This window comes from Ursus arctos, unplaced genomic scaffold, assembly GCF_023065955.2.
Source record: "Ursus arctos isolate Adak ecotype North America unplaced genomic scaffold, UrsArc2.0 scaffold_34, whole genome shotgun sequence".
Classification (NCBI taxonomy): Eukaryota; Metazoa; Chordata; class Mammalia; order Carnivora; family Ursidae; genus Ursus; species Ursus arctos.
Window position 1 is genome coordinate 24,676,349 of NW_026623030.1, and position 27,131 is coordinate 24,703,479.

Here is a 27,131-nt window from a genome sequence, read left to right on the forward strand (position 1 = left end):
GGCCTTGATCTAATGACCTCGAGGATCATGACCTGAGCTAAAATCAAGAGTCAGATGCTTAACCAACTGAGCCACCCAGGTGCCCCCATTTCAGTTCATTTTTAAAAGAATAATCTAATCTAACACCATAGTGCAGTGAGATTTTATATTTGTAATCTGTACTGATGACCATAATTGAATAAAACCATCTGCTGGCCTGACTATCTTCTTAAGTTTTGATATATTTCTACTTTTATACAGTTGGATCCCTATGACTATGAAATGATTGAAGTCGTCCTAAAAGTTATAGAAAGAGCCGATGAAAAGATAACCAACATTAATATTAATCAGGTATAACTAATATATATTTTAAAATTATCTTTATGCATCTTTTTGGATTATTTACAAAACTGCAGTCATATAGTATGTTTCTGGACTATCCTTTGTGCTTCCTAGTTTATTCCTGTCCTCTTCTTTGAAAGGGATACAGAAGTAAAAAGACTTCTCATGCTCTCTATATTTTATCATTTATCTTAATCCTATTTTTGCTTTACTAACGCAATTTAAATTTGCCCAAGAGCATGAAGTCACTAAAGTACTGATTTGGAAGAATTAAAGCAAAATTTTTGTGATTCAGAAGAAGGAAAAAAAAAAAAGTATGTGGGACCCAGAGTTAGATTCCACTTTCTATATTAGTAGATAGGACTGACTCAATTCTAGTGCTTTCAGTAACTTTTTAGTCTTTTCTAAATTTTGGTCATAGAAGCTTTTATCTCTTTTTAAATTGGATTTTAAAAATTAAAAGAATGGGTTGATTCAAAAGGTTTTACAAGCCCCCAAAATATGAGATATAAGCTAAAGAGATGTAAGGGATATAGAGGATTAATTTTAGATTGACTGCCTATGTATTTAAAATGAAATCAAATTTTTTGAGATCTCTTAGACTGTGGGAAGAGGGCATGGGGAACTGTCAAACTCATAGACATCCCACCAACAACAGGGTTCCATTAGTTTCTCCGGACATAATTTCTTTAATCATTGCGTAAATTATGATTTTGGTTTAGAAGGATAACCTTAGAGGTAAAAGTACAAAATTTTTGTGTATCTCTGTAAAAATAAGACCATCTCAGGAGTGGAAATCCATGATGCTATCAAGTTAGACAATTCAGAAACAGGATTGGTTTAATCTCACAGGAAATTATGTTTATATTTTAATATAGGCATTGAGTCTTCTGAAACATTTGAAATCATACAGAAGAATATCTCCTCCAGTGGATCTAGAGTATCAGTATATGTTGGAGCATGTGATAAGTTTGCCATCAGCTGCCCAAACTAGACTGCCTTTTCACCTAATATTCTTTGGCACAGCACAGAACTTCTGGAAAATTCTCTGTATGTTCCTTAACTTACGAATATTACCGAATAGCCACATTTTTTTTTCTTAAGCAAATCATATTTTTGTTTCCCTTTTAGCTACAGAACTCAGTGAAGAATCTTTCCCAACGCTGCTCCTAATTTCTAAATTAATGAAGGTAATGGGTTGAGACTTTGTAAGGCGTACCTTTAGACCCTCTAGTTAACTTAGACCCTGTGTAGAAGGATTTTGTGCTGCTTTCAGGTAAACTTAAAGGTGTGCATATAAATCAGCCTTAAATTTTCTTTTCCTCTTTTTGAAGTTCTCTTTGGACACTCTGTATGTGTCTACAGCCAAGCATGTTTTTGAAAAAAAACTGAAGCCAAAGCTCCTGAAGTTAACACAAGCTAAGTCCTCGACGCTGATTAACAAGGAAATAACTAAGATCACTCAAACCATCGAATCCTACTTACTGTCTATAGTTAACCCAGAGTGGGCTGTGGCTATTGGCATCAGTCTTGCCCAGGATATCCCAGAAGGTACGGATTCTTCCTCTAAATGGGCTCAAAATGGTTGGCTTGTTGTTTTGAACTTGCAATAAAGGAAAATGGACTTCTCGATCTTTAAGGAAAGGCATTTAAAACTATTGATGGTAGTTAAAAATGTCCTGTGTGCCCTCTGTCTTCACTTGGTGCATTGCTGACATTGTTAACATTTGCTGAATGTTGAAAAGGCTCCCTGCAGCTTACCAGGGTGTGGGGATGTGGGCGCTCTCCACCCTGTAGGTAGGAATAGAAATTGATGCTTCCTAATAGCCACTCATACTTCTAGTAATGAATCCTTACATGTTCTTTCATATAACCAAATATGCACACAAACTCAGGCACACACTGCCATGTTTTTAGTTGTAACAGAAGTTGAAAATAACTATTTTTTTAAAAATGCTCATTTGTCAGGAACTTGTTTAAAAAATAGAGCATATTCATAGAATGGAATACTATGTAGTTGACTTGGAAAGATAACCAAGGAATCTGTATAGTGCGAATAATGAACTGTATGTACTACATGTATAACCTTATCCCGTTCGGGTTAAAATGTGTGTATTTCTGTCCTGTTTAAATTGTTTTTTTACTCTGAGTATGCGTTCTCATTTTTTAAAAAAAATAGCCTTTTTAATTTGACTCAGATACATTTATCTTGTTTAAAATTTGCTTATAAATCTCTTTGTCCTTTCAGGTTCCTTCAAGATGTCCAGCTTGAAATTCTGCCTGTATCTAGCCGAGAGATGGCTACAGAATATCCCATCTCAGGTGTGTCTGAACTGCACGGTGAAGGCTCCTTCCTCTTTTCACTTAACTCGAGCTCCCCTGGAGTCCCTTCTCATCCCGCCCCGGTGACGGTGACGGGCGTCTTGGAGGGTTGGATGCCTAAAATGGAGAAAGAAGATGAGGGTTTGTGTAGCTACGTAAGGATGTAACTAAGGCAGGGAGGGACCTTGATTGATAAAGATGGATTCTTCGCCTCACCTGAGGTTTAGAGTATGACATTTTCTTTTTGCTTGTGATTTTTTTTTTTTAAAGGATGAAACACGTGAAAAGGCAGAGGCTTTGTTGAAGAAGCTTCATATTCAGTATCGGCGGTCAGGCACTGAAGCCGTGCTCATAGCCCACAAGCTGAACTCGGCGGAGTATCTGAGGGTGATAGGAAAACCCGCGCACCTCCTTGTCAGTCTATACGAACACCCTAGCATCAGTCAAAGAATTCAGAACTCGTCCGGCAAAGATTATCCCGGTGAGGACAAGACACCACTCAGCTTTCTGCTCAAGGAGAACTATCATTTTGATTTCCAGTTATCTTGCATTGAAAACTTGGGTTTTTTTTTAAATTCTTTATCTTGAATATCTTAGATATTCACACAGCCGCCAAAGAAATTGCCGAAGTTAATGAAATTAATTTGGAGAAGGTCTGGGACATGTTGTTGGAGAAGTGGCTGTGCCCATCCACAAAGCCTGGGGAGGTAAGTCCATTCTGTGGGAGGATCTGTTATTCTGTCTGTTGTCCCTCACTGACAGAACCTTCTAATTAGGAGCTCAGACTCTTAGAACAAGTAACGTTGACTCCGTTTAATACCTTCTGTTATCTGATGAGTTTTAATGAAGTTGTTTCCTTTTTCTTTTCATTTAAATATTGTTTTGCAACTATTTTACCTTTTAATTGGTGATTCTAGATGAACTCATATAAAAGAAGTGGCCTATTCTTAGGGTCATGTGATTTAACTTTTTATTTGAAATCATTTTAAATATACAGAAAAGTTGCAATAGTTGAAAAGAATCCCTGTATACCCTTCACCCAGCTCCATCAATGTTTTAATATTCTGCCATATTTGTTTCACCCTATAATATATATATTTATAATATTTTTCTGGACTGTCTGAGAATGAATTGCCTGTGGCATGCCCCTTTACCCCTTAACAAGTCTGTATTTCCTGAGAACAAGGCTTTTCTCTTACTTAACCACAGTTATCATTATCAAAATTAGATAATTGAAAATTGATACACTATTGATATACCACAAACATAGGCTCAAATCTATGATCCATGTTACAATATAATGAATTGTCCCAATCATACTCTTTAATAGCAATTACACCACCACCACCCCTTTGCTGGGACCAGGATCTAATCTAGGACGATGCATTGCATGTATTTGTCATGTCTTTAGTCTCTTTTAATCTAAAACAGTTCCACGGCTTTTCCTTGTCTTTTACGACACTGATATTTTTGAAGAGTACAGACCAGTTATTTTCTTTTTTTTTTTTAAGATTTTATTTATTTATTTGACAGAGAGAGACAGCCAGTGAGAGAGGGAACACAAGCAGGGGGAGTGGGAGAGGAAGAAGCAGGCTCCTAGCGGAGGAGCCTGATGTGGGGCTTGATCTCAGAACACTGGGGTCACGCCCTGAGCCGAAGGCAGACGCTTAACAACTGCACCACCCAGGCGCCCCAGACCAGTTATTTTCTAAGCTGCCCCTCAGTTTGTGTTCATCTGATATTTCCTCATGATAAGATTCAAATGATGCAGTTTGGGCTAGAATCCTGCCTAAGTGATGTCATGTCCTTCTCAGGGTATGACATATGGAGGTATGTGATATCTATTTGCCCTAATAGGTGATGTAAATTTAAATAACTCGGTTACAATGTTGTCATTGTCCCTATTACATAGTTATACTGTATTTCCTTTTGTAACTATTAGGGGAGGTGTTTGGAGACAATTTAATAACTTGCTCCTCTTCAATCTCCTTTCCCCACCACACATATAACCCGATTAAGCATCCATTGATGATTCTTACTCCAGTCTGTTTTGACTGTGATGGGATATTGATGTTTTTAAAGGGCACCTGCTGGTTGGTTTGCAAAATGTCTCGGTCTCAGGGGGTGTTTCTCATGATTAGATTCAGGTTATGTCTTTTTGGCAAGAACACCACATAGGTGATGTGTTCTTTTTAGTGTATCACATCAGGAGGCACATAGTGTCAGTTTTTTAGAAATAGTGTCATTAACATCTAAATTTATGCCAGGATTCGGCAATCCAAATGCAGAATTTTCTGTACTACTTCTGCGTTTTCAGGCAGAACTTAACTGGAGAGACTTCCTCTATCTTTCTAGGCAGATATGCTTGAAAAAAATCTATTTGTAAACAAATACTATAACTGAAATGATATTAGATTTTTAATTAGTTTTTATATCCCTTGGTGTTCAATGTAACAAGTACTTATTTATTTATTAAGTGTTTATGAAGAGCAAGGACTGTGCTTTATTGGACCCGGTTAGAAGCATAGCTAGGCCACATAGACTCTCTGGTTGACTCAGAAACCAGCATGTTTTAACTTTTATGTAAATTTGGAGAACTAAACAAAATCATCTTGAGGCCAGGAACTGTGTCTGTACCTAGCACCTTGCACATGGCTTTGTAAGTCCCAGTAAATCTGTACTGAATTACTGAACAACTTGTTTAAAAATCCATGGAGTCCTTTCCTTTTAAAAATTATCCAATAACTATAAGCATCAAGAGGACAGGAAGATTTGTTTTGTTCACTCAGGCCACCCTTGTGCCTGGAATTGTGCCTGGCACATAGTAAGTGCTCATTTAATATTCACTGACTGAATAAATGTGAGGAAACCCTTTTTTAAAAGAAAAAAATCTTTTCATAAAGTAATGGGTTTTACTCTAATTTCTTCTATGTAAACATAATTCTGTATATTGGGTTTTTCATCTGATTGTTAGCTTGTATAGTCAACAAACTTTCTGTAATTTTTTTACTTTATGTTTTTTCACTTTTTCAAAGAAACCATCAGAATTATTTGAACTTCAAGAAGATGAAGCACTACGAAGGTACTCTTTCTTTACTTACATGTGCCTTTATCTTATTGCATAGTAGGAATCTTACAATAAATCTGTCAGAGGTTGGTTTTGAAAAGACTTTCTTCGTGTAACTTGGGTCAGAGTCTCTGAGAAGAATCACTCCGTTGATATATGGCCATGAGTATGTACAACTGTCTCCAGTGGAATAAATAAGAAACAACCAAGATCCAAAATTTCTGAACCCTCAGTGAGTCCCTACTGATGTTGAGGGTTCCTAGAATACCTTTAGCAGAGAAAGCACCTCAAGCAAAGGAGAACTCTGTTATTTGCTAGGACTCTGGCCCCAGACCCCTATGTATTCTCTCACTCTGGTGAGCTGGGCTGGTTCCTGTATGGGCCACCAGGATTCCTTTTCCCTTCTAACCTGAACCAGACCAAGGAAGGAGCATTGGTTTCATCTAACGTGCTAAATCTGATTGATCATGGCTTGCCGACTATATCTGGGCCCAAATCAAAAAGGATGTGGTAATTCATTAATGATGCTTGGCACAGGCACGGGAGAGGGAGTGGTGACATGCATGGCAGCTTTTTGCCATTCCTGCTGTAGACCAAAAGTAAGTCAAGTCACGTGTGAAGCACTGCATTCAGCCTTGGAGATCTGATAGTGAGAGAGGATGGGGAGCAGCAAACCCGAGAGAAGAATTTCTCCTGGTTTGGGCAGAGCTGGCTTACCACCCCTCCATTCCCTCCTTTCCTGTGGACCCCACCTTGTCCTTTTTTAGTCTTTCAAACACAGGGACATCTTTGTCTAAGCAAGAGGTAGATTCATCCAACGTCTAACTGAATCAGTCAAGATGGAAAGTCTTAGAGGGAAACAATGCAAAGAGAAGAAAAAAAGAAAATCCCAAGGCGATCTCAAAGGGATACTTCATGCCAATTTTGTAACTTCCTGCCTTTTCCCACTGAAAGTTCTACCCTCTACCCCACCCACTATATCCATCTTACTCTCCTCTGGAAGGGGCCAGTCAGGCCTGAGTCTAGAGGTTGAACCCTTAACAGGTCCTGTGAATTAAAACAGAATTTTCCATGTGTAGTGTCCAATGTACTTTGTAGCTATGGTTTGTATCATTTTCTTAAATAGAATTTAAATTAAATAGAACTTAAATTTTAAAAATTACTATTTTTATTATCTTTAGCTATGATTAGAAGTCAAGAAAAGATTAAGCATCCATTAAAGGGAAAAACAAAAATGCCTTTCATCCATAACCCTTCAGGCTCATGTTTGGGATGCCTAGTGACTTTTTCTAAGGACTGTAAAACAGGTCTGTTGTTTGGGTACTCTATCACTAAATTAAAATCTAAATGTAATTTAAAATATTTTTTCCCAGAGTCCTGTATCTCCTTCTGTCTCGTCCAATTGATTACAGTTCAAGAATGCTGTTCGTGTTTGCAACATCAGCTACAACTGTAAGCCATAGACACGGAGTCAAAACTCATCTTTGCGTCTCAGTTCAGCATTTTTTTCCTGCATATTCACCATGCTTGATATCATTAACAGATGCTTAAGATAATGCTCACTTACACACTTACTCAAAGTGCTGCATATCTTACTTCGTAATCGGGATTGTAGTATCTGCAAGCCCCATTTAGTGCTGGCTTCCATAACATCCTGTTTGGCAAACAGAACCTATTGACCGTTCCCACGGTTATCTACATTCGTAGTTATTAACTCCTTCGTTAGGCAACATTCCTACTATCAGGGGCCCTGCAGGACAGGCTGCACCCTCCAGTCATGCCTCCCTCCCTCCCCACTAAACTTAAGCTACACTAAACTTTCCCTTTTCCCTAAAGCAATGCCACCTCTTTGGCCTTCAGGCTTTTGCCTGTGGAAATGTTCTGAGACAGCTGAACCGAGGAAGAGAAGGGGTGTAGAGCCAAGGGGCAAATGGGTCTTGGATAGAAGGAAGAAAAGAGGGGAAATCTGAGATTTTGATTGTATGTTTTCAACAGCAAGGGGGGAGAGCATCCCTTTTAGTTTTCCTCGCGTATTTATCTGATAGTCATCGCTTCAGATAAAAATGGTGTCCCATGAAAAGTGCCCAGTTCAGCTCACAACTCATTCATACACGTGCTTTTCCCGGAAAAACCATCCGTGTGTAGTACGCTCTACATGTGCTGCCCGTGTGGTCACACAGAACATTGACGAATACATTTTAATTAATATGTGTTCAAGTGTGAACTCATTAATGTATGCAAGAGCTGAGGTTTCATAAAATTAATTTTTACTGCTCCATCAAGAACCTTGGTAAGTGGAAGTCACCTTTGCTTGGCTGTGAAGAACGCCGTGGCTGCCCCAGCAGCTGGGTGTTCCTACCCTGACTAGTATCAGCAGTTTTACCCACCAGAGCAAATATCAATGCAGTGTAAAGGCAAGTAACATCTTAGTATGATTGTGAAAGTAGTTTTGACCCTTTCCCACTTGAAAGAGTCTGAGAGAGGCCTGCCAGGGGCCCATGGACCACACTTTGAGAACCACTGGCTCCCTGAGGGCAGAGATTGACTTTAATGTTTTTTTAAAATGAGGTTTATGTTACCTAAGTTGGAACTCATGTACCCAGCTACAGCATGCGTGCATCTCTGCAAACCTGCTTTGGTTTTACAGACACTGGGTGTGCGCCAGTTAACTTTTGCCCACAGAGCACGTGCTCTTCAGTGTCTCCTATATTTGGCCGACAAGGAAACTATAGAATCTCTCTTCAAAAAACCCATGGAAGAAGTGAAGTAAGTAGAATTTTTTAAATTGTGTTAAGAAATAGGAAACACGGGGCACCTGGATGGCTCAGTCGGTAGAGCACATGACTCAAGATCTTGGGGTTGTGAGTTCAAGCCCTAAGTTGGGTGTAGAGCTTACTGAAAAAAAAGAAAAGAAATAGGAAACGGATTGGTTCTTTGGAAGTGTACATTTAAGCCCCTTAGTTTATATGAGTGCATTAGAATAGCCGTGTAAACCTAGTTCTGCTGCCTTGAATGTCCTCTCCATTTTGGGAAAGGGGACATAGGCCTCTGAGAACATCTTGTTTCCCTAGTTTTTTGAGGCATTTAGGAACTGAATGTTTTCTTGATCTTGCTTGTATTGATTTCTTTCTACTATTATATTCAGTGAATATATTTAGAAGCCTAAAAAATAGACATTTAAAACAAACAGCTCTAATATTGCCCTATGGTGGCCTCTATCTTAAATGTAAATATGGTCTATAAGAATGATTCCCATCAGTGCCTCTGTTTTTCAGATCTTACTTAAAATGTATAACTTTTCTGGCATCATTTGAGACTTTGAATATCCCCATCACATATGAATTATTTTGCAACAGTCCTAAAGAAGGAATGATTAAGGGTCTATGGAAAAACCACAGTCATGAATCCATGGTATGTACTGGGAGTTGTCTGAGGGTGGGTCCCCCATCTTCTCCAATGTGCTTCTACTCACCCAAATGCCTGAAGCCAGAGAAACTCTTCATTCCTGAACTAGCCTACTGCTGAGACCGTTTCTACTTTCCTATCCTGACAGGTGACACGCAACTTGGAGGGTCCCCTTACCTCTGTCTCTTAAAGCCTAGGGCTTGATCCCACCAACAAGAGGACACTTTTGTAGTTCCTTCCCAGAGCCTGTGTGTCCTTATCCAGATGGGGAGAAAAGACTGTCCCTATGCCAGGAGGGGTGTACCTCCTCTTCCTCGTCGTTGCTTATGGGAATTCAGTCCCTGAGGCAGTTGGAGCATAGGGCGAGAAGGCGGGGCCAACAGGCAAACCGTTCTTGGGTAGAAAGAAGACAGCGGGGAAAGTCCCAGCTGCCATTTGAATCCATGACAGCAAGAAAGAAAAAGAATAATCGTAGTCTCTTTTTTCTTTCATTAGAGGAGAGGAGGATGCCTTCACAGAAATTCGGCAATAGACACACCTAGGTTATAAACATATTTTATGTGTAGCGCCCCACCTTTTCGATGGGTGGTTTGATTTCCTGGTATCTTGAAGCAGTATGATTTTTTTTTTTTTTTATTTCTTTTCTGCTTCAGGCAGTCAGATTGGTGACTGAGCTCTGTTTGGAGTACAAAATCTATGACCTGCAGCTTTGGAATGGACTCTTGCAAAAGCTTCTTGGCTTCAATATGGTAAGACTCCGTGCCCGGGACTGCGGTCTGTGTGAAAGCTCTTGCACAGCAATTCTGAAGCATTCTGTACAGATACTTGTGATTGAACAGATGCGTGCTGCAAACATTCACTCTTCTTGGGTTCGTGCCAAACTTAACTTGGTCTTGGGCCAGAGGAAGTGCTAACTCAAAAATGACATAAATTTCTCTGGAAACAAATGGAAGCTTCCCTGACCTTTTTTGATATTTGTGATTTAGCAAGTGAACGTTCATGGTCGTTCTCATGGTAGATACATTTTACTGATACTTTGTTTTGAAAATGTAAGACTCTGATATTTCATGTTGAAGTTTTCCATTTTGGTGATTTTCTGAACTGTATTTTTTCCCCCAGATTCCTTATCTGAGGAAAGTTTTAACTGCCATCTCTAGTATCCATTCTTTATGGCAGGTATGTAGTTTCCTAAAGTAAGTTTTATAGAATTTAATCCTTAGTGTCACCCGGATAGTTCAGTTAAGCGTTGACTCTTGATTTTGGCTCAGGTCTTGATCTCAGGATCCTGGGATTGAGCATGGCAGCGGGCTCCATGCTCAACAGGGAGTCTGCTTGAGATTCTCTCTCCCTCTGCCCCTCCCCCTGCTCGTGTACGCTTTTCTCTCTCTCTCTCTTTCTCGAGTAAATAAATAAATCTTTAACAACAACAACAAAAAGAATTTAATGCTTACACTCGATGGGCTTGTGGCTGCTGGGTGCATTAGGTAAGGTAACTGGCCCCTCTGTAAAGAATGGAACTGATACCCCGTTAAAAGGTGCCGGGACCCGGAGTACTTTGCTCAGAGGTCGCCTCTCGGAGGACCTCACCAGCCCCAGCCTTCCCAGCCTCCTGAGCCACACCACACCTTCATGATCTCCAAACCCTGGCTCTACTGTAACACCTGCCACAGTGTAATTTGTTTTGTTACACATTCGACTGCCCCTCCTGGACTCGGAACATCTTTCAGTCAGACACCATATCTTACTCATCTTTTCTAAATTTCACAAGTTGAATACCACATAATCATTAAAATATATATATATATATATATATATTTTTTTTTTTAAAGCTCTTATTTATTCATGTGACAGAGAGACAGCCAGCGAGAGAGGGAACACAGCAGGGGAGTGGGAGAGGAAGAAGCAGGCTCCCAGCCGAGGAGCCCGATGTGGGACTCGATCCTGGAACGCCGGGATCACGCCCTGAGCTGAAGGCAGACGCTTAACGACTGCGCTACCCAGGCGCCCCATCATTATAATATATAATGTGGAAATATATCATCTATTCTTAGCTTAATACATTGTCCCATCAAAATTATCTCCCCAGAAGTAACTACGGTTACACTGCTTTCTCCTAGAACTTTCCTATTATCATACAAGCACGTGTGTCTGTGTCTGTATGTGTGTGTGTATACGTTTTTGTACATATAAATGCAGTGACATTCTAGATCAATTATTTTTTTCCCACATAACATTGGTGCCTCAAAGACTGTTCCATAGAGCACATGGAGACCTATTTTCTTTTTTTAATTAAGATATAACTCCCATGTGGGGCGCCTGGGTGGCACAGCGGTTAAGCGCCTGCCTTCGGCTCAGGGCGTGGTCCCAGCGTTATGGGATCGAGCCCCACATCAGGCTCTTCCGCTATGAGCCTGCTTCTTCCTCTCCCACTCCCTCTGCTTGTGTTCCCTCTCTCGCTGGCTGTCTCTGTTAAATAAATAAATAAAATCTTTAAAAAAAAAAAAAAAAGATATAACTCCCATGTAAAATGTACCCTTTAAAGCATACAGTTAAGGGGCGCCTGGCTGGCTCAGTGCATGGAGCTTGTGACTCTTGGTCTTGGGGTCCACAGTTCAAGCCCCATATTGAGGGTAAAGATTACTAAAAAAATAAAGTTTCAAAAATAAATCAATAAAATGTGCAATTAAGTGGTTTTTAGTATGTTCACCACGTTGTGCAATCATCACCACTCTCTAATTCTTGCATATTTTCTTCACCCCCAAAATATACCCCATATCCATTACCAGTCAGTCCCTATACCTCCCTCTTTCAGCCCCTGGAGGTGTCTGTGCTGGACATGTCACATCAGTGGAGTCATGTAGTACGGGGCCTTTTGTGCTCCCTTTACTCAGCATCATGTTTTCGGGGTTCGTCTGTGTGGTAGCAGATGTCGGGGCTTCATACCTTTTTGCTGCCAACTAATGTTCACTGTATAGACACACCCAAGTTTTATTTATCCATTCATCAGTTGATAGATTTTGGGGTTAAGAATAATGCTGCTCCATGAACATTTGTGTACAAGTTTTTATGTGGATGTATGTGTTTTGTTTTTTTTTTTCTCATGAGCATATACTTAGGAGTAGGATTGTTGGATCTTATGAGACCTCTATATTTAATTTTTTTGGCATCTTATTACTTTTAACTCTTAATCATTCTCATAATAAGGAGTAAAATGTACCATAAGTCACTTAACCTGTTCCCAATGAGTGGAAATTTTTGTTGTTGCCTCATTCATTTTTTGAAATCCTTTCTCTTGTCTGCTTGCCCCTTTCCTGTGGCTCTTACACAACGTCTGGCACATGACAGTGTAAGTTTTGTTTTCTGAGTTGTGTTCTGATGCTTTTTTCCCCCAAATGAAACAATAACAAATCAGCCAAGATTGTATAATATGATCCTGAACGATACAGTTATGAAGAAAATTATCCAAGGGTGCCTGGCCGGCTCAGTCAGTACAGCATGCAACTCCTGATCTCGGGGTCATGAGTTTGAGCCCCACATTGGGTGTAGAGTTTACTTTGAGAAAGAAAGAGAGAGAGAGAGGGAAAGAAAAGAAAATTATCCTGAAATCTAACCATCTCAATCAGGAAGATACCAATTTATGATTTTGGTCTTAGCATCCAGAACATAAGCGCTAAGCGTATAGTTCCATGACTGCAAAACCAAGAGAGTTCATGATACCCCAGGCGTGAATCCCATCATGTGCTTGTCTCTCCAGGTTCCCTACTTCAGCAAAGCTTGGCAGCGTGTGGTTCAGATACCCCTACTTTCAGGTATTTTTCTCTCCCCTGAAACAGTGACAGTAGCATTTTATAGCTGTGTGTGTGTGTGTGTGTGTGTGTGTGTGTGTGTGTGTGTACACATTATTTTTTTTTAATTTTCAGCATCTTGTCCTCTGAGCCCCAGTCAGTTATCAGATTGCTGTGAGAGTCTCGTCGCTGTTCTAGAGTAAGTAAAATACTTGTTTTCCTACCCCAAAAAGTCATACGTGTTGCTTATAAAATTCCTTTCTAATAAACCTGTCTTTCAAGTAATTTCTTCTTCTTGGGAAGTTAAGCACATCAGTTGTTTCTAAGGTAAACTGTCTTTCATATTTTTACAATGTCCACTTTCCACATGCAGTGCAGCTAGTAGACCGAGTCAGTAAGCCTTCTCCAAAATTAGTTTTAATGCATGTACAAAGTCCTTTTATGACTCCCCTAAATCATGCAGTGTTGTTTCAGTGGTTTGGAGTCTTCTGAGAATGTGACTTTAGGCATGTGTGGGCTTTCAGACATAATCACAGCAGCAAGGAGTGCTCTGTGTTCCAGCAGATAGGTTATTTTATTCCACAAAGAATGCCATGGAAGACTCGAGCTACTCATTACTAAGTGTATGTTATGCCCCAGGACTTCAATGCTTAAAATCATTGAAAGCACAGTCAGGTAGCAAATTAACATATGAACTAATTTAATTTCATTAATATTATCAAACTCATGTGCTCTCTCGAAGATGTCCAGTTTCAGATGATCTCGACATGCTTGGAGTAGCCAGGCAGTATGTCCAGTTGGAGCTTCCGGCTTTTGCACTAGCCTGTCTGATGCTCATGCCCCACTCGGAAAAAAGACATCAGCAAATTAAGGTATCTGGCAAATTATTCCTCTGGGGCTGCCAGAGAAACAGAAGGTCTCATAGTGCATGTCCCTGTGAAAGGGTTGCATTTCCTTTTCACCAGACCTGCAGAGCATGAATGTATCGGTCTGAGTGGGGCAGGAGTTTGTATGCAGGTTTAGCAGAAGGTAAGCCTGAAAGATAGATCAAGGTCCATCTGAGGGATGCCTTAAGAGGGATTTGGACTGGGGCACCTGGGTGGCTCAGTTGGCTAAGTGTCTGCCTTCGGCTTGGGTCATGATCTCAGGGTCCTGGGATCGAGCCCCACATCAGGCTCCCTGCTCAGCGGGGAGTCTGCTTCTCCCTCTCCCTCTGCCCCTCTGCCCTGCTTGTGCTGTCTCTCTCTCTCAAGTAAATAAATAAAATCTTTTAAGAAAGGGATTTGGACCTTGTTCTTTATCGGGTAGAGGTGAGGGGGGACAATCAATTTTCTTGGAAGAGTTAAGTGAATTGCTCAGGCCCTGTTTAAGGAACAATCCATGGGCTTGGTCAGAGGAGAGAGGAGGCAAGAAGGGAGGAGTGGGAAGCTGTTGCACTCGACTGGAGGTGTATCTCACTTGATCCACACACAACAGCCTGTGGACAGGCAGGAAAGGCTTGAGGAGATACATCCCCAGAGTAGGGTAGTGCAGTGAGAATGAACTGGATGGAACAGCTTGACTTAGTGATTGGGTGTGGGAGATGAGAGAGAGGGCTTTGTGTGTGGGTGTCTGACAAAGGGAGCCGTGAGCATTTGAGGACAGAACTTTTAAAAATAACTCATTCCCTTTACAATACAGAACAAATAGAACAAAGCACTTGGGAATGTTTTATGGTATTTTCCCAAAGGTAGATAAGCCAGTAGAGATCTATATAAATGAACACGCATATCTTTTTTATCTGTCATTTGGTCTATTGATTGCATTTTTTCACAGCCATCTGTGCCTGTCTTTGACTTTGGGTTATTTAATTTATTTATTTATTTTTACTTTTCATAAACTCATCCATTGATGCTTTTCAAAATTCTAGTATTTAAATAGATTCCTTTTGGCACTTAGAATGACAAAATGCTTGTTAAACAGCTCTTGCTGTTACAATATGTATTTGTAAAATGTCTTCCTCCTTATTTCTGTAATTTCTTGTTATATGATAAGAGGTGGGGTTTTTTTTCCCTATAATAGAAATTCTGAAAGATATTCTAAATTTAAAAATGAAAACCTTTCAGATTTAACAGAAATTAGTAGTAATAACACTTTTCCATTAACTGTGTTTTCATTTTTTTTCCTCTAGAATTTTCTGGGCTCGTGCAATCCTCAGATCATTTTACAGCAATTAGAAGAGCATATGAATACTGGGCAGTTGGCAGGATTTTCACATCAAGTAAGAGGCAATTTCATCTTTTTGCTATGAAAAATTTTATTTTGGAAGGTAATAATTTTCCCCAAATCAAAGTTAAGCTGAAAACCACTATCTCTATCTGTTTGGTAGTATATAAAATTATTATGCTTTTATTAAAACCTTAGTACATTTTTTAAAAGGCGGAGACCCCTCTCTTATTTGCTGCTGTGCTCAGTGGAAAATCTATAGGTTTAAATGCTTGTTGTAAGCAGATCTTCCTCATAAAAAGTCCCAAAGTGCTTAACAGCTATCACTTCTTGTTGATTTAATCTGTTACTAAAACATCTCTCTTTCCCCACTCCCTTAAAAAAGAGGCTTAGTCACAATACAATGCTAATTTAACTTGTGATTTTAAGAAGCTTCTGGGTGGTGAATAAGGCCTTGGAATTTCACACGTTTTTAATATAACGATACCCGTTATTCTATAGATTAGAAATCTGATTCTGAATAATATCATAAGTAAGAAGGAGTTTGGGATTTTGGCAAAGACAAGATATTTTCAAACGTTGAAATTGCACATGATGAATAGCAGCAACATCACTGACCTGGTAAACTATCTGGCAAGTGAGTTAAGGTAAGTTAATTAACAAACAAAAACACCTTACTGTAGAATTTCCTTAAAATTTACCTTTATTTTAGAGGAAACGATCAAACGGTTGCACACCTATTTGGTCATAATGAAGGGCTCTGCATATTAAGCTGTAGCATTACTACACACACCCACAGGCTGGTTGTCCTGTAACTCAGTCCCTTCGAACGTGAACTGGGAATCAGACACCAAGTAAGCCTTCTGAACCCCCAAAACAGGTGTCTCACAGTCCTGCTTTAAAACCTGAGTTGCAGCTTTATTTCTTAGACACTTGCTCAGAGAATTGGGGGCTTTTATGTAATATAATTTTCGCTAAGCTTGATTGTCTAATTTTCCTGCACCCACAAGTTTGGAAATCAGTTTCTTGAGATAGGATTGGGAATGGATTTGGAAAGTGAAAAGGAGAAGGGAGAAATGCCTGGCACTCAGGAAGGGCACCCCGGTCAGGATGGAAGTCTTTCCTGGGCCATCCCCACTTACAGTCTAACTGTGCTGGCCACTTGGTGTGCATCCCTTTCTCATTACCATACCATGCATTTCCTTCTGCTTATCTACCACTTGTGATCCCACAAGAGCTGCATGTTGTCATTTATAAACATTTTTTTTGGAGATATATATATATATATATATATACACAGACACACATATAGGTTGCACATATTTCAAGTATTTGTATTCCCCAGCGAAGCCATCACCACAATCAAGATAGCGAATGTATTTATCAACCCCCCTGAGAATTTCCTCATGACTCTCTTTTTTTTTTCTGATTCCATAGTTTAGATGAAGCTTCAGTCTTTATAACTGAATATTCAAGGCATTGTGGGAAACCTGTACCACCAGACACCGCTCCCTGCGAAATCCTGAAGGTAGAGCTGCCCCACCGTTATTTGGGTTCTAACCTGACACCATTTATATTTTTAGGGTCTTGACATTGAACCAACTTGTTCTGGTATTGTGGAGATAAATGTATTTTTATGTGTAACTATGTATATTTTTGTATTTTGGTTTTTTTATACGGGGGTCCTAGACCAGAAATCAAGAGGCCATGATTCTACTCTCTGGGCGGGTGGCCTCGGGCCGGTTGCTGAGCCTGTGCAGGGTTTAGTTTTTGGAAATGGACCACATAGTCTCTTGGGGGCTTTCCAGCATTATAATTCCTCATAAAGTCTTATTTTTCATATTGAAGCAAATGAAAAACTAAATTTCAAAAAGCATTGATTAATGTTGTGCTTGGGCATTAATTACTTTTGATTCTTCTCCTTTTTAATTGCCAAAAACATATGTTCGCTATAGAAAAAAAAATTTGCAAGAGCCAAAAAAAAAAAACCAGGCAAACCCTAATCTCTTGAAATCTCACTACTCAGTAAAAGGATCACTGTTTAGTATACATCCTTCCAAATGTTTTCATGTGTAAAATATGCATATAAATTATTCTTACTCCTATCCTTAACTTAAGTATAAGGTAAAATTTTTTACTTCTTTTTTTTTTTTAAAGATTTTATTTATTTATTTGACAGAGATAGAGACAGCCAGCGAGAGAGGGAACACAAGCAGGGGGAGTGGGAGAGGAAGAAGCAGGCTCATAGCAGAGGAGCCTGATGTGGGGCTCGATCCCATAACGCCGGGATCACGCCCTGAGCTGAAGGCAGACGCTTAACCGCTGTGCCACCCAGGCGCCCCTACTTCTTTTTTTTTTAAGATTGTATTTTTTTAAAGTAATCTCTACACTCAACATGGGGCTCGAACTCACAACCCCGAGACCCAAGAGTTGCGTGCTCCACCAACTGAGCCAGCCAGGCGCCCCAGAATTCTTTACTTTGATCATGTTTTGGTAGTTTTAGTAAACCTAATTAAATTATTGTGGTTTTTTTTTTCCCCTCCTTTGGTCCAGATAGGCATGTTAAAATAAGCCTACATTTTGTTAACTTTCATTAATAACTTCCATGCTCACTTCTAGTCTGTTGTGTTCAGTGGCATAAGATTACTTTTTTTTTAAAGAGAGATTATTAATTCAGGAGACAAATTTGTGGCCCTTAAAATGTATCTGTTTTTCTCTAGTCCTATCGATCTAAATGCCAAATAATTTTATATGTAGATGTTTAGCGATACAATTAAGTCTTCAATTTTATAGTTTATAAGACCGTTTTCTGTTGAAAAAACTAAATAACACTAATAAAAATGCTTCTGTGTTTCTTCCCATTTAGATGTTTCTTAGTGGATCATAGCGGATCATCCATCCTTTTTTAAGAAGAATAAAGGGAAGTTTGGAGTCTACTATTAACTAATCATATTTATTGTCATTCTAAAATTGTGCAATTGATATAACTTATCAAATGTTAACTAGCAAGTAACAACTAAGGCGCTTCATAGCAGTATGACTATCCCATAAAGAACTCATGTCGTGAATTAATAAACCTTTTCTTTACCAGTCACTTGTATAACTTATGGAGACTATCGATCTTTTGCACCCCATATGAAGGAAACTAAATGCAAAAATACTTTGTTCCCTCCACAAGATAAATAACTACTTATATCCTGTATCTTCATATACAAATAAGAATAGTGTCAATATTTTTAATGTAGTTCTAGTAAATATGTATCTAAGTTTTGCTGCAGAGCGGATCAGTGACCAGCCCAAAAAATAGAAACCGCTCTAGATATTTCAGGCAGAGAAGGACTGGATGCCAGGAATTGGTTGCAAAGGTGTTAAAAGGACTGAAAAGCAACGGGGAGATGGGGGGGGGGGGTCGGCTAGAGAGGCAGAAGGGGAAAGTGCTGTTAGCTGAGATCTAAAGGCTGCTGCTGCCCCTGGGTCCCCCCCCCCGCCCCCCTTTTGCAACACTGAGCTGGGGGAGCTGCTGCCCACAGCGGCCGTCGGTCACCCCCGCGATAGCTGCCACTGCCAAGCCACCACCAGAAGAGAAAAGAAGCAAGTCTTTGCTTTTTCCAACCTTCTAATTCTCATGCCAATGCCAAGAATGACGGAACCAAAGCGGAACCGTGCGGCCCATGGTCGTGGAGACGCGGTCTGCAGGGGGTCAGCCGCAGCAGTTCGCAGGCTGGCCTGGGGGGGCAGTGTGGAGCTGGAAGCCCGCCGCTGCCACCCAGCGCGCAGAAACCACCGCACCTCTTAACTCCGCCTTCGTAGTCTTTTTCTAGACAGGTGTGTAACACGAAAAATTGGATTTTATAAATCAGAATGAGTTTCCCTTTGTTTTTCCGGTTGAGAAAAACATTATTTCTATACAGAAAACTCACTGTAGCATTGTGATTAAAAACTTGGGTTTGGGGGTAAAACTAGTCTGGATTTGATTCCGGGCTCTGTCCCACACTAGCTGTGTAGTGATCCTGGACAAGTTATATAACTTCTGAAAGCTTTAGTTCCCTCACTTGTAAAACCTCCTGAGGAGGTTTAAATGATCCTCCACGTGTGCTATTCTGGACATTCAGACTACGCCAATATTTTTCACAAAGCTTTTTCCATATTTGGGGTTATTTCCTTAAGATGCATTTCCAGGAACAGATTGACCAGATCAAAGGGAATGAAGAACATCTTAAAAGCCCTAGAAGCACATTGCCAGACTCCATGTATTTCAAAAGATCTTCACAAACGCCTGTTCCCACCAGCAAGAGGTATGTCTGCTTTGCCTCTTCTCCCTAACGTGGACCAGTCTATTAAATTGCTAGTATGATTGGTGAAAATGGTGTCTCACTGTTTACGTCTGTATTTCTTTGATATTTATGTGATTGAACCTTAAGAAAACTGACTGCTTTTGAAAGGAAAACTATGGGACTGCTTTTGCTGGGAATTTTCTTGGGCATAAATGTGCAAGGAACAGAAGGGGTCAAGTGGTGGCACCAGAAGGTAACAAATGGGAAGTGACTCTGCGTGCCTGATGGACTCAAGCTAAGCTGAATGATTCTTTCCCAGCCTTCACACTGGTTTCATTGTTCCCAATAAAGTTCTGGCAGGCAAAGGGTTAGCTTTATGTATGCCGCAGAAGTAATTTTTTGAAACATATATGTATTTAAATTTATTTTCAGTTCATTTGAAATTCAAAAATACAATTAGCCGGGATCCTTGTTGTCCTATTTATTGTATTTTTTTTAGCCTTGATCATCTTCCATTCTTGTCTCCATACAGCCATTCTCCATACTGTTTATCCGTAAAACAAGCCAGATCTTGTCTGTGCCTCCCTCACACTTTTCACTGGCTCCCCATTTCACTTAGCACAAGACCCAAGTTGCCAACTGAGGCACACAGGCATCTTTGTTCAAATCAGAAACAGAATCCATTTTGGAAGATGAGTTACGAAAAGGCTCTCCTCAGGGGTGCCTGGGTGGTTCAGTCGGTTAAGCATCTCGCTCTTGATATGAGCTCAGGTCTTCGTCTCAGGGTTGTGAGTTCAAGCCCTGTGTTGAACTCCACACTGGGTGTGGAGCCTATATTTAAAAAAAAAAAAAAGTCTCTCCCCTTGGTAGATCTAGTGCAAAAAGGCACTCCCTGGAAACAGTCACATTTGTAAAAAGCACTGGATTAAAATCTCGATTTCAGGGGTGCCTGGGTGGCTCAGTTGATTAAGCATCTGACTTCAGCATCAGGTCATGATCTTAGGGTCCTGGGATTGAGCCTGGCATGGGGCTCCCCACTCAGTGGGGAGTCTACTTGTCCCTCTCCCTCAGCTACTCTCCCTGCTGGTGGGCGCAAGCATTCTTTCTCTCTCAAATAAATAAAATCTTAAAAAAGAAAAAGAAAGAAAGCTGGATTTCAGTTACCTCTCTGTGCTACCTGCCATCCATACAATGGCTTAGAAGGTCCTGCATGATTTAGCTCCACCTAACTTTCTAGCCTGGATGTCTACCACTTTCTCCTTTGACCAGCCTTCCCCACCAGCCCAACCAAAGTTGTCTCCCCACCCCATACCCTAGTCACTTGCTATGGCATTAACATATCTACTTCCTTCTCAAAGCAATCCAAAGTTATCATGGTTGACGGGTTTATTGATTGTCTTACTATTCATCATGTCCCCAAACCCTAGAACAGTCTCATATAATAGACTTAATAAATATGTATGAAATAAATTACCTATTTTCAGGGTAAAACTCCTTCCTTCAGTGTGTCATGATCATGTGAACACGTGACAGCACCTCATTACACAGAAAGGGGGAAGTTTGCAACAGCTAAATAAGTAAAGGCACTACTATATTTAATTCTCTTGACTCATGCCCAAACTTTCATCATCTCTTGCTTTGAATGAGGTGGCTAAATTTTCATTGCTTTGACTACGTGGAGTAGAGAATTTTATTAGCGGAGTGCTCTCCTTCCATTCCCTTCTGGATAGAAATCCTGGCCTGCCAAAATGTAGGGTATTCAGTCTTTATACTGTGTCTTCTGGGGCCCAGAGATTTGGAACCTGTTTGCAGTGTTTATGTTAACACATTGGATCCCTCGAAATGAGTCTAAATGTTAACTCACAACAGCTAAGTCTTACCATAAACTATACAAAACATTAGAGAAAGACAAGGTGGTGGTGGTGGTGGTGTTCTCCAGCACTTTCCCTATTTGAAAACAACTGGAGAACAAGAGCATGTGTTTCTAGACCCAACCAAAGCTGAATGTTTTCTAAAAGGAAAAAAATTTCTAGAGCAATTCTCTTTTTGAACTCTCCTTCCAATGTTCACAGGACTCAAGAACGTGACCTCTAAACTGACTTTCCCTTGATAATTACTCTTATAGCTTAAAAAAAAAAAAAAAAAAAGCTTTATTGAGGTATAGTTCTCTTACTATACAATTTACCCATTGATGGTTTTTAGCATATTCACATATATAGACATCATTACAGTCAATTTGGAATATTTACATTGCCTCTAAACAAAATTGTATCCTTTAGCTGCTAACGCCATATTTACCCCCTCCAACCCTAGCCTTCCCAAAAGCAACCACCGTCTCTATGGATTTACCTATTCTGGACATTTCCTATAAACAGAGTCATATAATATGTGTCCTTTTGTGCCTGTCTTCTTTCACTTCACATACTGCTTCCAAAGTTCATCATGGAGCATATGCCACAGCTTCATTCCTTTTCATGGTAGAATAATGTTCCATATTATGTATGGATGGACCGTATTTTGTTTACCCATTCATCCATTGATGGCATTTGGGTTGTTTCCACCTTTTGGCTATTATGAAAAATATCACTGTATCCTATAGCTTTTGAACCACCTTGATACTTTTAGATTTTTTCAACTTTTTAAAAATATATATACCCAGACTTATCCAAGATATCAGACAAGACTCAATGATCATGGGGCACCTGGGTGGCTCAGTCGGTTCAGCATCTGCCTTTAGCTCAGGTCATGATCCCGGAGTTCTGGGATCGAGTCCCCTCTCAGGCTCCCTGCTCAGCAGGGAGTCTGTCTCTCCCTCTGACCCTCCCCCCTCTTGTGCTTTTTCTCTTTTGCTCTCTCTCAAATAAATAAATAAAAATCTTAAGAAAAAGAACATTTAATTTATATGAATTTGTGCATATGTATACATGTGAAGCGTTAGGATATTCCTTGTTATCAAAGAGATAAGTGATCAATCAGGAGAAATGATATCTCAAAACCAAGATTATTCTTCAATTTTTTAAAAATATTTATTTTAGAGAAAGAGAGAGAATCTTAAGCGGACTCCATGCCCAGCACAGAGCCCGATGTGTAGCTTGATTTCATGAGCCTGAGATCATGACCTGAGCCAAAATCAAGAGTTGATGCCCAACCGACTGAACCACTCAGGTGCCCCCCACCAAGATAATTTTTTTAAAGATTTTATTTATTTTTAGAGAGAGAAAGAGAGCATGAGCGGGGGAGGGGCAGAGGACGAAGGGGACAGAGAAGTTCAAGCAGACTCAAGCTCAGCTCCGAACCAGACAAAGGGCTCCATTTCATGACCCTGAGATCATGATCTGAGCTGAAATCAAGAGTTAGATGCTTAACCAACTGAGCCACCCTAGCACCTCTCAAAAGATTATTGCCAACTCTTTTTTTTTTCAATATTCTTTTTATAGACTTGATTTTTTTTAAGTCTTAAGAAGATATATTACTCATAACCCATCCTATATTTCATACCTCAAAATGATGTAATTTGGAGTTTAGGTCTGAGAGCAAATGGCCAAAAAAGAATTCTTGAGACATTTTCCCTGCCAAAAAGGTGAATTTATTAAAGCATAGGGACAGGACCCGTGGGCAGAAAAGGCTGCATTTTAAGTATGGAGTGACTGATTATATAGGATTTTTTATCCTGTAGAGGGGGAAGGTGACATTAGGGCTCCAGGAAATTGAGTCTGTAGGTTTCTGGAGATCTGACTAATCTCAAAATTGTGCTTTTCTTGTAAATCATTAAGACAGTTACAAACTGATGGAGTCTTAAGTCCTTCATGACTGATCTTCATCAGTTGACCATTTGCTTTTTCCTTCCTTTGTTCTTGGGAAGTCATGAGTACCTGAGAAATGTCACATATATTCCACTTCCACATTGGGGCGGGCGAGTATGTGGATTGTCAGGTTGCCTTTTGCCCTCAGCTTGCCTTTTGTTATGTCATCCAAAAGAAGAAGTAGTAATTTACAAAATTTCCTCCCCGCCTTCCTACTCCATAATGTCACATGTCCTGTAGCTGCTCTTTTTGGTCATAGAAGCCAGAATGCGTAGGCAAACTTTTGTCATCAAATGATATGAATGCATATACTGGTGCTTCTCTTGCTCTCTTTTAAAATTTTTTAAAGATTTTATGTATGTATGTATGTATGTATGTATGTATTTAAGAGAGGGGGTGGGGGCAGACAAGCAGACTTCATGCGGAGCACAGAACCCAACACAGGGCTCAGTGTCATGACCCTGAGATCACGACCTGAGCCAAAAACCAAGAGTTGGATGCTTAATCAACTGAGTCACCCAGGCATCCCTCTCACTCTCTTTAAAAAACGCTCTTGGGGTACCTGGCTGGCTCAGTCAGAAGGGCAAGCAACTGTTGATCTCAGGGTCATGACTTTGAGCCCCACATTGGGTATAGAGATTACTTAAATAAAAAACATTAAAAAAAAAATAAAAATTAAGGGAGATCTGCGTGGCCCAGTAAGTTAAGCATCTGACTCTTGGTTTCGGCTCAAGTAGTGATCTTGAGGTTGTGAGATGGAGACCCGCATCTGTCTCCTCTCTCAGCAGGGAGTCTGCTTGAGCTTCTTTCTCCCTCTGCCCCTCCCCTTGTTCCCCTGCGGGCGCGCGCGCACTCTCTCTCTCTCTCTCTCTCAAATAAATAAATAAATAAATAAAAATCTTCTTAAAAATAATTAAAACAATAAAAATAAATTTTTAAAAATTTAAAAGACTCTTAACCAAGCACGGTGTTCAACATTGAGTTCAATCGTTCATAAGTTTGCCATGTGGAAGTAAGAATTCTGCATAGTCATGGATTAATGGGTCACCTTTTCTCAGGAAGTTACATGCTTTCGGCTTCATCCGTATTGCTGGTGGGATTTTATTAGATTTTCATTTTTACTTCCGGGCTTAGAGGAGGAAAAGAGAGACTGACAGTGAGGATGGAAAGAAAAGTTAAGTGGTGTGGTCATAAGGGAGATGAAGAGATCCTCAGAGTGAGGGAAGAAAGGCCTGGAAGGACGAGAGCCAGAAACCCAGCCACACTCTCCACCGCATTTTCTGTTGGCCTCCTGTGTTAGATCTCTTGAGAGGCAGTGGTTGAAAACTCAGTTTCTCCCCAGTTTGTCCCGAATGTCTCTTACTTTCCGGGGCTGCCATAACAAATTACCTTTAACCGAGAGCCTTAAAACAACAGGAATTTGGGGTGCCATGCTGGCTCAGTCGTTAGAACGTGCTACTCTTGATCTCGCGGGTAGTGAGTTCCAGCTCCACGTTGGGCACTGAGCCTACTTAAACAAACAAAACAGGAATTTATTCTCTCACAGTTCGGGGGGCCAGCTGAGGACAAAGCACAAGCTTGACACCTTGCAAGCTTACCCCCGCCCCAACTCCTGGGTGGGACACGTGTGATATTCTTCCAGGAAGCTCCCAACTGTCTTAATATTAATGCCTTGCTAGAAGGAAAAACAACCTTAACTTGACAAAATGGGAAGGCCTCCAGAATCCCGAGTCTTTAACGTACGCAAATTCTTTTGAAACCTCCCTTCTTACCTCCCCCAACTCCCAAGTATATAATCAGTCACCCCTCACAACCCTGGGGCAGCACCTCTTTCTGCCCATGGGTCCTGTCCCCGTGCTTTAATGAAACCACCTTCTTGGACCAAAGGGGTCTCAAGAATTCTTTCTTGGCCATTGGCTCCGGACCCCACCCCACCAAACCTCACCTATATTCCAAAACCACATCATTTGGATGAAGTATATTCTCCTTTAAATGACAGTGAGCTCTCTACCTACCTATTGATCAGAAACAGTCATCTGATAGTATTAATCTTATTGGAGTAAACTAACATACAGAAAAGTACATAAATCATAATGGATTTTCACAAAGGGAAATGTAATAAGCACCCAAATTAAGACACAGAACATTTCCAGTATAGATCGGGAGCCATATTCTTTCTTTTTTTCCATTACATTTAAAGAGAATTTCTAATTGTGGTAAATGCACATAACAAAATTTACCATCTCAACCATTTGTAAGTATACAGTTTAGTGGCAGTAAGTACATTTACATTGTTGGATAACCATTGATGTGGAGTGTTGATGTGGAGAACAAAGGCAAAAGAAATGTAGATAAAATGAGATCTCCTTACAAGCTACAGCCCATTGACAAATACTTGGGGGTGGGGGGCAGAGTACAACATTCCTCAAGGAACTTACAACCGCCTCAATGTTAATGCTTTGCTAGATGGGAAGAGCAACCTTAGCTTGACGTTAGCCAGACCTCCAGGATCCTGTGAAGTCTTCTTTCTTTAACAGGTGGAAATCCCACATGTTGGCAATCATCCTCCAAACATGTGGCCCACCAATATACATCTGAAGGGTCTCATGACTAAGGTTTTACTAGACAGTAGTAAATGACCTTAACAGCAGCTAGCCCCTCAAGGTCCTGGAAATCTTGCTTCCAAATCACTTAGAGAAAAACTACATAAATCAGTCGCTCCTCACAACCCCAGTGCAGCACTTCCTGCTCACAAGTCCTGTCCGTCCTTTAACAAAAACACCTTTTTGCACCAAAAACGTCTCCAGAATTCTTTCTTGGCTGTTTGCTCCTGGCCCCACAGCATATCAACCATCACCACTATCCATCTCCAGAATTTTGCCTCTTGCAAAACTGAAATTCTGTCCACATTAAACACTAACGTGCCACTTCGCCATTTCCCCAGCCCCTGGGAATTGATATGGGGAACAAAGGCAAAAGAAACAGAAAAAAATTAAGTTTTCTTAAGATGAGGAAGCAGAAGGCTAGCTGAAGACAAACCACAGGCTGACACCCTACAACTTACCCACCCACCCCTCCGGAGATGTGCAACATTCTTCCGGGAAGCGGGAAGCTCCCAATTATCTTAACGTTAATGCCTTGCTAGAGGGAAAAACCACCTGAGCTTGACAATGGAAAGACCTCTGGTATCTTGTAGGTCTTCTTTAGCATATGAAAGTTCTTTTGAAAACCTCTCTTTTCCTTACCTCCCCCGACTCCCAAGTATATAATTAGTCATCCCTCACAACCCCAGGGCAGCAGCTGTTCCTGCCCATGGGTCCTGTCCCCGTGCTTTAATGAAACCACCTTGCACCAAAGCTGTCTCAAGAATTCTTCCTTGGCCGTCAGCTTCGGACCCCACCCCACCAAACCTCACCTACATTCCAAAAGCACATCACTTTTAACTTACAGCGCATTGACAGATACTTGGACACACAGAGGGACCGTTCTCCAGGAGTTCAACTGCCTCGATGTTAATACTTTGCTAAGGGCAAAAAGCAACCTTGTTTGGGCATTAGCTCGACCTCCAGGATCCTGTAAGTCTTCTTTAACATCTAAAAATCCCTTTGGAAACTCCCTTTATCCCGACCCCGCCCCCCAAAGATATATGTTGGCAAACATCCCCCAAGCATATGGCCACCGATATACATCTGAAAGGTCTCCTGACAAGGTTTTACTAGACAGTAGTGAATGACCTCTCAAGGTCCTGGAAACCTTGCTTCCTTAGAGACCTGGGGTCTCCCTAACCCCCACTGACTAAAAAGTATATAATCAGTTGCTCCTCACAAGCCCAGTGCAGCTCTTCCTGCCCACGGGTCCTGTCTCCGTGCTGCTTTAATGAAACCACCTTTTCTGCACAAAGACGTCTCAGGAGGGGCGCCTGGGTAGCACAGTTGTTAAGCGTCTGCCT

The 27,131-nt window shown here is 40.6% G+C and overlaps 1 protein-coding gene across 2 annotated transcripts in view; it reads left to right on the forward strand.

The window, feature by feature from the left end:
* The window catches only part of KNTC1 (kinetochore associated 1), a 68,590-nt gene extending 50,395 nt beyond the window's left edge, over positions 1-18,195 (forward strand). For both annotated transcript variants that reach the window (XM_026514801.3, XM_057305941.1), the window contains exons 45-64: positions 241-330; positions 1,200-1,371; positions 1,453-1,511; positions 1,656-1,872; positions 2,570-2,643; positions 2,914-3,124; positions 3,241-3,350; positions 5,679-5,725; positions 7,084-7,162; positions 8,358-8,476; positions 8,986-9,121; positions 9,769-9,864; positions 10,235-10,291; positions 12,870-12,924; positions 13,036-13,099; positions 13,643-13,772; positions 15,071-15,160; positions 15,607-15,752; positions 16,543-16,633; positions 17,972-18,195. In XM_026514801.3, the coding sequence (XP_026370586.2) occupies positions 241-330; positions 1,200-1,371; positions 1,453-1,511; positions 1,656-1,872; positions 2,570-2,643; positions 2,914-3,124; positions 3,241-3,350; positions 5,679-5,725; positions 7,084-7,162; positions 8,358-8,476; positions 8,986-9,121; positions 9,769-9,864; positions 10,235-10,291; positions 12,870-12,924; positions 13,036-13,099; positions 13,643-13,772; positions 15,071-15,160; positions 15,607-15,752; positions 16,543-16,633; positions 17,972-17,992 (2,064 nt within the window). In that variant the 3' untranslated portion in view covers positions 17,993-18,195. The remainder of the gene's footprint in view (positions 1-240; positions 331-1,199; positions 1,372-1,452; positions 1,512-1,655; positions 1,873-2,569; positions 2,644-2,913; positions 3,125-3,240; positions 3,351-5,678; positions 5,726-7,083; positions 7,163-8,357; positions 8,477-8,985; positions 9,122-9,768; positions 9,865-10,234; positions 10,292-12,869; positions 12,925-13,035; positions 13,100-13,642; positions 13,773-15,070; positions 15,161-15,606; positions 15,753-16,542; positions 16,634-17,971) is intronic.
* Positions 18,196-27,131: the final 8,936 nt, after the last annotated feature.